Source organism: Terrapene carolina, unplaced genomic scaffold, assembly GCF_002925995.2.
Source record: "Terrapene carolina triunguis isolate 2854851 unplaced genomic scaffold, T_m_triunguis-2.0 Scaffold210, whole genome shotgun sequence".
Taxonomy (NCBI): Eukaryota; Metazoa; Chordata; order Testudines; family Emydidae; genus Terrapene; species Terrapene triunguis.
The window spans coordinates 51,897,105-51,907,674 of record NW_020664561.1 but is presented as its reverse complement, the minus strand read 5'-3'; the positions used below and the strand labels follow the sequence as shown (position 1 = coordinate 51,907,674).

The following is a 10,570-nucleotide window of genomic DNA, read 5'->3' as shown; positions in this document are numbered from 1 at the left end:
TTTAGTAATTTACTCAGAGTATGTATTAATACCTGGGGGAGCAAACAGCTGTGCATATCTCTCTATCAGTGTTATAGAGGGCGAACAATTTATGAGTTTGCCCTGCATAAGCTTTATGCAGGGTAAAACGGATTTATCTGGGTTTAGACCCCATTGGGAGTTGGGCATCTGAGTGCTAAAGACAAGCACACTCCTGTGAGCTGTTTTTGGGTAAACTTGCAGCTTGGGGACAAGTGATTCAGACTCTGAGTCTGTGTCTGGAGCCAGACAGGAGTGGCTGGCTCAGCAAGACAGGGTGCTGGAGCCCTAAGCTGGCAGGGAAAACAGAAGCAGGGGTAGTCTTGGCACATCGGGTGGCAGCTCCCGAGGGGGTTTCTGTGATCCAACCCGTCACAGTACTAAGTCTAAGTTATGTATGGGGCCTCTTCAGCCCTCAAGTAGCCCAAGATCAGGAGGGCACAAAGGTGGCGGTAAGACACTTTTGCTACTCCCTGCCTCCCCCATATTTATAGAGAAGCGGCTACATTTCAGCAGTGGGTAGAATAACGTGTACTATCAACTAGTTAATATTTATATATTTACATGATTCTAAATGTTTTTCAGACAAGGATACTTTCTTATGGGGAGCATCCTTGTTGTCACAAGTCTACAGAGACAATAACCATGAAAAAAGGAGGATGGGTGTGTACCAAAATGCCTAATGGTCAATTATGTAGCAACCTGCCCATAGGAGAAGTTTCTTCCTAACTCCAGGCAATCAGTGGTTGGTTTATGACAGACACATACGGGTTTATGTCCCTATATTTTCCACCGTGTAGCTTTTTATGAATATTCTCATTATGCATATTAATGTCTATTTATTTATTTATTTCTAAGTTCTTTGCCCGCAGCTGTTGGCGAGGTTAAATTCCACAGGTTAATTATGTGCGGGGTAAGAAAAAAAAATCCTTTTCAGTTTTAAATATGCCGCCTTTCAATTTCATTGACTGTCCTCTTGTTCTTGTTTTATAGGAAAGGATAAATAAGAACGCTCAATTTACCTTCCCAATAACATTCTATCCTGCCCCCTCTTCTTCATCTTCTTAAATTAAACAGTCCCAATCTTTTAATCTATCTTTATACGAAAGCCTTTCCATGCCGCTCATCATTTTCACTATCTGGATATGGACCCCTTCTCTTTCTGTAATTCCTTTTTTAACAGGGTGACTAGAAATGGACATAATTGCAGATGATGGAACATTGTTTTATAGAATAGCCTCATATTTTAAGTAGTGCTTTCTATCTCAGTCCTTATGCATTCTAACATTTTGTTTGCTTTTTTTTTTTTTTTTTGACCGCCTTTGCAGACTGAGCTGAAGTTTTCACTGAACTACCCACAGTGATACACAGGGTTTTTTTCTGAGCAGTTACTGTTAGTTTATAATACAGCAATTTTTATGAGTTGATCTAATTCATTCTTCCAGTTTGCATTATCTTGTATATATTAACACTGAATTTTGATTTGGTGCTCATTCATCTAGCTTTCCTATATACCTCTGAATTACTCAATCTTCTCCATTGTTTGAGTAGCCTAAATAATTTTGTATCATCTGCAGATTTAATAATTTTATATCATCTTTGCATCCTTTATTTCCAGTTTATTAATATTTTAAACAACCCCTGTCCTAGTAGGAAACCTTGGGCTACCCTACTGCTAACCTTTTGCCACATTAAGATGAACTGAGCCCATTACTGCCAGTAAAGACAGTTTTTCAGAGAAATGTTAGTTACAAAACGCTATCAATGGTACATTAGGCATCTAACCTACATCCACTCTGTTTTGCAATATGGAGATCCTGTGCATCCCCACTGAAGCCTCAAGGGGCCCTCTCTGTTTAACCTTGAATGCCTGACATTGCAGCCACCATACTTCTGGACATGAAGGAAGCCTCCTTTGAGCATCTACCTGGGAAGAGAGTTACTGCAGCACACAACCTCTGTGGCAATCAGCGTAATACCTCTATGGCAATCAGAGTTTCTCTTCAGCTGGGCAAATCCTTATGATGTCATATCAATATTACACAGTTTTAACCACTCATTCCTGACTTTATATACAGAAGCAGAGGTCACATCAGGTGAGGGCATATTGGGAGACGTTTGGCATTTTGTGGCCATGGAGATGGCCCCGGGAGACAAAGGAGAAGCAGCAGTATGGGATGGGGATGCAATCTGTGCAAGAGGAGAGGTGCCATATAAATGAAAACTTTATTGTATAGTCACATTACACTTGATAGCCCCCCAATATAGAAACGACTTCAAGTGAATATTTTAACCCATCATATTCTGAAAAGCTGATGTAAACAAGGGCTTTTATTATAGTCATTTTGCTGCAAAAGGAGAGTCTAGTCTGAAATGCAATTCTTCTCTGTTAAAACACTTTTGTTCCCATCTCAGAAAAATAACAGCTTTAGGGTAGAAAAAAACCGTGTTTAATTTCAGGCTGGACCACTCAACCACAAAAATGCTACTCCGACCCAAGAAACAGATGCAAAATTACAGTCACAGCTGCATTCTGCGCAGAACAAGTTGGGTAATGGTACACTAAACTGCTAATTAAATTGCTAATGATTTTTTTTAGTGCCACTGCGGTATTTTGCCACCTTTATTTAAATAAAAAAGTATCCAGCAAATTTTTAAAATTGCAAGTTTCTATTCTGCTAAATACCAATGAGACTTCTCAATAGGTATCACATATAAACAAATCTCTCTAAAATGACATAGCCATGTGGAGATTTACCGGAGGCTCATTTACTGACCAGCTATTTTTTCTAATATACTTTTCCACTAATTTTCCTTCCCTTTAAGGCTACCATCCTCATGAACTCCTCCGTGTTAGTGTTTGTAGCAACACCCACTGTTGGTACGGGTGGATAATAAACAGACATATGTCATGACATGCTGGCACTGGGAATATACAATGGCTGCATTTACAAAAAATAATAGCAACAGTACAATTTTATTTTTATTGTGATAACTGTGGTGAAATTTATTGCAGCGTTAGTATTTTATTGTTTCATTATGCCAGATTAGCTGAGGGATGTAATTATATCCTTGACATAAAAATGCTCTTAATGTTTTCATTTCAATTTTGCAGCTTATAATATGAAGATTATAGCATTATCATAATTCCATATTGTTACATGTACAATTAGATGGCAGAACATTTGCTTCCACAATTATGGAGCTAATTTCTAATAAATGCTTTCAACAAGGATCCTAATTCATTCAGCTCTTGGACAAGTAGTGAAGGTAACCAAAAATATGCCTATTTCTCCAGTTATAGCCAATTTCTTCATGCAGATAAATACTTCACTTATTGACAGGAAATGTATACAAAAAACAATAATTTCATGCCAAAGATTTTTAGTAATCACTTCTTCTCCTTAGTGAGACTTTTGTAGACTGTCAGCCAATCTGCTATAACATAACCCTAATGAAATGCTGTGTATTTATGTAAATTCCATATAATTCCAATCACAAAACTGAATACAGTACTTACATTTTCTTTTGCAAGGGTCTCCAACTTCAGTGCTCTCTTAACTCTGCAAGCAAAAGACAGACAAGTTTTACACTCCTTCAAATACAAAATGTCTAGTAATAAGTTCCATTATCTGTGGTCTTAAAAGAATTATATTTTCCTAATTATGAATGCATTAAATCTTCTATGCATTAAATGCTACTTTAGGGAAAGTAATTTCAGATACAGCAAATTTATTAACTAATTCAAAGAACATGGGACAAAAAGGTTGTTTTTTTGGAAGCTGGAACCCAAGTGTTTGTTCTAAAAAACATCCACCTCTCCACTATTTACCAGTTCAAACCAAGATTATATATTAAAAAACAGGTATTAGTCTCTTTCAAACAAAATGCCAATAATTAAAATAACTATACACAAGTGCACTCCAACTTACATACCTTCTGGGTAGATGTTATAATTATTTTGCCATTAGTAGAAATAATGTATTAAGTATTTAAACATGGATACAGCAAGGTGAAAAAGGTAGTTCTTCCCATCATTTTAGCTCTTAACATGATTCAATGCTGCCAGACTATGACTTAACTGGGGAACAGATGCTCTATGTCTTTACAAGTCCCCAAACCATAAGAAACTATTTTCTAGTCTTCTTCACTATACTGATTCAGGAACATGCCAAACTCTCTCTGCAAAATTTGCTCTGCTGAACTGGATGCCCAGCTGTTAATGACAACACTAGGAAAGGAAAGCTGAATATTTATAATTCTTATATCGTACAGCTGTCTTCTAAAGAGCAGTCATCAAAATTTTATTGAATGCAGGCTAAATACTCAAAGGAAAGAAAGGTCAACATAAATTAAGACTATTTTACCCAGAGACAACTGCAACTTAAGTGCTTTCTTAAACAATAGCTTAAAGCATTATATAAAGTAACTAGACAATTATAAAAATCTTTATAAAGTCATTCTAGAAGAACTTTACTCATTCATTTTGGATTAAACAAGCTTTGGAAAATGCACTTTACTTCAAAACGTAACTGCACAGATTTCACCTTGTAAAAGATTGTTTTGACTCATTAGCAAGTAAGATGACCTCATTTAAAATACACCCTTGTTTAGAGTGTGCCACTGTTTGAGTTTCAAATGTGAAAGCATCCAAAAAATGAATTAAAAATGCATCTTGAAATATTATTCATGTAATATTATTGTATGAGATAACACTGGTTTACAATTATCTGTATTTTAAAAAAGATAATAGAAAAATACTATATTAAAAAAAGGCAAACATGTAAGATTTACAGTTTCTATATTAAAAAAAAAACCAACAAATTTTTGCCAAGGGACAGTCAAAGGTGTAACAGTTTGATGGAATTCTTTACAACGTGTGTGGGGTTTTTTGTTTTTGTTTTAATATAGTGACCCATGTTGCTTAAGGAATGCAGACTCCATTATATCTTCAACCCCAGTGGCAGCAGAAAAACATTATATACATTAATACATTCTCTCGGTTAGGGTGCTCTGGGGGCCAATGTATTTGCATGTTATACTAAGGCATCCCTTCCAGCCCTACATTTCTGATTCTATGTTATGATGGAAGTTTTTATGATGGACTTCAAAAGGAGCTGGAAGCCAAAGTACAGCAGAATCTGGACTTGAGGTAGCTTTATGATGAGGTCAAATGAAAAACTGCATGGAAATCCTAAATTATAGGGATTTGGGAAATTTCTCGGAGAAAAAGTTGTGGAATAGTCAGCCCCATGTTATTTAAAATCTGTCAGATATTGTGTAAAGCAAGAGTTCTAGTCGGCCCAAATTTGCCTCTGTTGGCCTGTGGAACCTCTATAAGCCCCTTGAGCTATGCAGCTTTAGAGGCAGATTCTCACGTGAGTACTTCTACAACAGAAGAGGCTGCGTAATGCCTTCTGTGATCATCTAAGCCTTGCATTTTCCAGTGAAAGCATTAGATTCTATCCCACCTGAGAGTATCCCCTCTGATACCCTAATGAGGGGCAGGTAAATCACTAATCAACTATCATTCAGTCAGGATCATGTAAGACTGGGGGTCTTAAAGTCCAAACCACTGTCCTTGGCTAAAAGCTCTGAAACGAAGTTCATTTGGGAAATTAAAAAGGAGCCCCACTGGGCCACAGGTATCTCCCTTCCTCCCATGTACATTCAAAAAGATGCCTATGGCGGAGAGGAGAGAAAGCTCAACACAATCTAAACCGTGGAAATGAGAACCCCACACTACTTTATGATATAGAGGGCGGTAGCATCACCTCCATTAGTTCCAACTCTCTTCCTGCCATGGCTGGACAAAGTTACTACAGCACCAGGACAGTAGTAAATGTCAGTCTGCACAAGTAGGGAAGAGGAAGGAAAAACCAAGCACATGAAGCTACAGTGTACAAGAGCTCATTTACCTGAGACCCCTACCCTCAAGTTGATCCAAAATCTCCAGGGACAGAGTTCATTTGTTTTCTTAACTGTGCACTGTAGATGGTGTTGAATGTTTATGTAAGTATATACATACTGGTAATTGGTACTTTACACATAATATTTACCAATCTAAAAAAAAGTTATAACTATAGTTTGTTATAACATATTGGAAAATCCCTTTAGGCCAGATTGAGAGTCTCTTGCTAACACTGGTGAGCATTTACTTACAAAAGTACTCCTATTTACTTTAGTGAAAATATTCATGTGAGTAACTGCTCATCAGAGAGAGTATGGGTTTCACCATCTAGGCCTTGGTAAGGAAGTGAGATTTTAGTCTCCTGGTACACTAAGATTTTTTTTTTAAACTTTGCATGTATTTAAGCAAATTATAAAAGAAATAAATTGAAGATGAGTGAGGAAAGGTATTTGCATGAGGTGGTAATAAATGAAGTAGTAGTATATGGCATGATGAAGTGGCTGTATTGCTTAATGGAAAATTTATTCTGAGGAAATCACAATGCATTTTTGGGTGTTATATAGACTCCACAGGCACACACTTTCAACCTTACTATTTTCTAACTCACTTTATAGAAAGACATTAAGTTTTACAAAAACGTGGTATGGTAGGTGATTAGTATTGCAGGGAACTAAGTATAAAGAGGTCACACAGGAGGTCACTGATTGAATCACAAGCCTCAAATCCCACTATATCAGTGGTTCTCAACTTATTTATCATTGTGGGCTGCATATGCAGCCCACAATGTGTTACCTGGGCCTCAGGGGTTGGGTGGCAGGGCAGCAGCCCAGATGCCAACCACAGACCCCCACAATGCAGGGCTGGGCAGCTGCCCGACCCCAACCCCGGAGCTTGCGGGGCCGGGCGGCTGCCCGGATGCAACCGTGCTGGGCAGTTGGGAACTCCGCGGGCCAGCCTTTAGCACACAGCTGAGGTGGGCCGCAGCTGTGTGCTAATTAGGCCGTGGGTTGAGAACCACTGCACTATACCATAATCCTATTCTAAGTAATGACAGCATGAAGACTTTAATAAGGAAGTTATATTTTTAGTGTGAATACACCTCTCTCATTGTTAGTGGAAATACAAAAACATACACTCAAAAGAATCTTTTATTTAGTTTCCACCCTGAATACCAGTGTGAAAACAGCATTTAAACTGAGGAAATCTGTATTTCATCTTTTTATACAAATGTGGGTTATAAAATTTTCACCCCAATGCATTCTGATGTCACAGTAAGTCAACATAATAAAACTTCACAATGTTTTTAGTTGTAATTGACTTTTCAATTGGCCACATTGCTAAAATCTCTATTTGGCTCTTAGCAGAGAAATAACTAGATGGTATTTACATATGTTAGCGAAACAGGAAGAACTAAAGGGAAAAATGGCATATCAGCTGGGAAAGCTTGAAGAAAAAATATGACTATTTTCCAGGTTCAAACTGAAATGTAAAAGACAATGTGGAAGAAATAAAATGAGGAATGCACTCAAATACTGCAATCCAAGGCTAGTAAATTTCATAAGACGTTTAGAAAGATTATTGTCTGAGATCGCAAATTATTTAAGCCACACTTGTCTTCTTTCAGGTTCTAGAATAGAATCATAATTTGGGCTTGAAGAAACCTACTTCCAATGGTCGACAGGAAGCTTTGACTTGACTAACAAATGTTGGGGCCTAAGTCATCAATTACTGAAGAATTTAAGCTTTCATTAAATATAAAATCTAATCTAAAGAAAATCTATAGTTGCTAAGACAACTATCTGTGATCAGACTGTGAATGGTTGCAGTGTTGTCTGCCCAAGTCTGCAGGCATACTTCTGCAGGGCCTCTATTGCTACTCACAGCCTTGCTAAGCAGCAGTGAAATTAACAAGACTTGATTCACTTTCTCCACTGGTATTCAGAAGCCTCTGCTGTTGGTTGGGAAGTTACCAACAACAACAGGAGAAGCAGGAACTAGAGCTACTCAAACAGAAAGAATGTAGAAAAAAAATCTGTGGAAGCATAGTATAGTGGAGATCAACCCTTATAACGGCAGCCAGGAAGAGCCCAGAGCAGCTGTCCACTAGAACCTGAAGTACCAATAGTGGGTGTTACAGCCCAACAGCTACCACTATTACATCTCAAGCAGCTGCTGTCATTTTCTCACTTTCATGGGCATGAAGAAGTCACACGCACTTTACCACCGTGTTCTTCTACATCACCATTTATCCAAGGATTAATCATTCAATAGGACACATTTCGGAGGTAGATAAGTAGCAGCTTCATCTGGGGTACAAAGAAGTTAACTGACTGGCCCAAGGTGACTTGGGTGAGAAGACTGGTAATAAAACTCCCCTACTAAAATAACCTTGCCTTAAAAAAAATCGCCTTTGGGTTAACATTCTATACAAAACTGATATTTGTAGGAAAACATTAGTCAAATAAAAATTCAGAGATTCCTGTTTGTTGTGGCAGAATTAACTATGTTTTAAATCTGCTCCACATTGACACGAAATATCCCACCCACGTTCCAATTAAGGGATTTGCTCTGGTGTTCTGAATCAAAATCTCCTTTTCCACCCCTGCTACTGTGCAGTGAGATGTGGGCTAGTAGCAGTCCTCATGGCTGAATTTTGGTGGCACTATGTAGAAACACTTAACATTTTCAAACTGGGGTAGCTTAACTTTAAGCACTTAAATAGTAACCTGCTTCTCAGAGGCGCTGAGGACTCACTTAACTAGGGTGACCAGACAGCAAGTGTGAAAAATCAGGACAGGGGTGGGGGTTAATAGGAGCCTATATATGAAAAAGACCCAAAAATCAGGACTGTCCCTATAAAATGGGGACATCTGGTCACCCTACACTTAACTGCCAGGGGTGCTATAGGGAATGACCACTTATTTAGGTGCCGAACTTTAAGGCACCCAAATTTGAAAGTGTCTTCACACACACTGGCACCTGTGAGGGGCTCAGCGACTCTAGGGGAACCCTCCCCCCAAAGGGGCAGCTTATTTAGCTGGTAACTTTAAGCAGCCAGGTTTGAAAGTTTTGGCCACAGCCTGTACAGCCCTTTCCAAGCTGACGTGCAGATGGAAGGGACTTAAGGCGCGATTTCAAGTCGGCGTTCGTGTCTCCCAGCTTCTGCCCCTCAGCTCTTGTCCCCTCGCCCCCAGATCCTGTCCCCAGCTCTTGTCCCCTCCCGCCCCCAACTCCTGCCCCCCCGCCAGCGCCTGCCCCCCAGCTCTGCCCCGTTGCCCCCAACACCTGCCCCCTTCTCACCACCAATACCGCCGGGCCGGCTGCCCTGCCCCCCTGCCCGCTACCTACGGCATGATGGCAGCGCTGGGAGCCGCTCCTGCACCTCCGGGACTTCTCGGTTCCCGCCCGCCGTGTACCGCCCAAACCCCACCGGTTGGAAACACTATCCAGAGGAGGCGGCCCGTACCCGACGCACCGAGGCGGAGGGCGCACGGCGGCGGGCCCGGGCCGGGGCAAGAGACGAAAAAAGGAGCCCCCCAGGTCAGCACAGGAGGGGTCACTGCATCCCCTCCCCTTTCCTTCTGCCCCTTCCCATGCGCGGCCCCTGTGGGAGCCCCCGGCCTTTCTCGCTCCCCGTTTAGGGGCCGGGCATGTTCGTTTACAAAGCAAATCGGGAGAAGGCAACAAAATCCCCTCAGCGGGAAAGAGAACGCGACCGCCACTGCCCCTTGGCAACAGCCTCAGTCCCCCGGGTGCTGCTAGTGCAGGAGTTCTCAGGGGGTCACGATCTGTCAGCCTCCACCCCAAACCCCGCTGTGCCTCCAGCATTTATAATGGTGTTAACTATACAAAAAAGTGTTTTTGTTTTTATTTATTTATTAGAGGGGGTTGCACTCACAGGCTTGCTGTGTGAAAGGGGTCACCACCAGTACAAAAGTTTGAGAACCACTGTGCTAGTGGTTTAGAGCTCGTCAGTGAAACACTGGGGGTGGTGGGATGTAAGCTGGAGGGTTACATTGCCCTAAACTAGGTTTGAAATCTCACTGAAACACACAGAATCAGGATGCTGTGGGCAGAAGGGGAGATGTTTAGGAAGTGGCTTAAAATAATGTGGTAAGAGAGAGAGAGAGCTTGTTGCTTCTAAAGGAGTGAGACCTGGTAGGTTTGCCTCTCCTATGATGAAATGGTAGAAACTAGAATTTTGATTACAGAACTCAGCATAGAAATGTAGGGCTGGAAAGGGCTTGTAGAGGTCATCTAGCTCTGAGGCAGGAAAAAGTAAACCTAGACCATCCCTGACAGGTGTTTGTCCAACCTGTTCTTAAAAACCTCCAGGGATGGGGATGCCACAACCTCCCTTGGAAGCCTATTCCAATGCTTAACTACCCTTCTAATTAGAAAGTTTATCCTAATAGCCAACCTAAATCTTGCTTGCTGCAGATTAAACTGATTATTTCTTGTCCAACCTTTGGTGGACCTGGAGGACAATTAATCACCATCTCAGTGTTTTGAGCATTGGCCTGCTAAACTAGGGTTACCATACGTCCGGATTTTCCCAGACATGTCCGGCTTTTTGGGATTCAAATCCCCGTCCGGGGGAAATCCCAAAAAGCCAAACATGTCCGGGAAAATCCGGCGCCG

General features: G+C 40.8%; 2 protein-coding genes across 3 annotated transcripts in view; one reads left to right on the top strand and one right to left on the bottom strand.

Annotated features, from left to right (window-relative positions):
• Positions 1-9,362, bottom strand: part of LOC112115973 (centromere protein R) — a 46,576-nt gene extending 37,214 nt beyond the window's left edge. For both annotated transcript variants that reach the window (XM_026655597.2, XM_026655595.1), the window contains exons 1-2: positions 9,278-9,362; positions 3,539-3,581 (exon numbers count right to left, since the gene is read on the bottom strand). In XM_026655597.2, the coding sequence (XP_026511382.1) occupies positions 3,539-3,581; positions 9,278-9,282 (48 nt within the window). In that variant the 5' untranslated portion in view covers positions 9,283-9,362. The remainder of the gene's footprint in view (positions 1-3,538; positions 3,582-9,277) is intronic.
• Positions 9,363-9,403: 41 nt separating this feature from the next.
• The window catches only part of LOC112115939 (EF-hand calcium-binding domain-containing protein 7), a 40,044-nt gene continuing 38,877 nt past the window's right edge, over positions 9,404-10,570 (top strand). The window contains exon 1 of the mRNA XM_026655651.1: positions 9,404-9,469. The gene's annotated coding sequence lies outside the window, so the exon portion shown is untranslated. The remainder of the gene's footprint in view (positions 9,470-10,570) is intronic.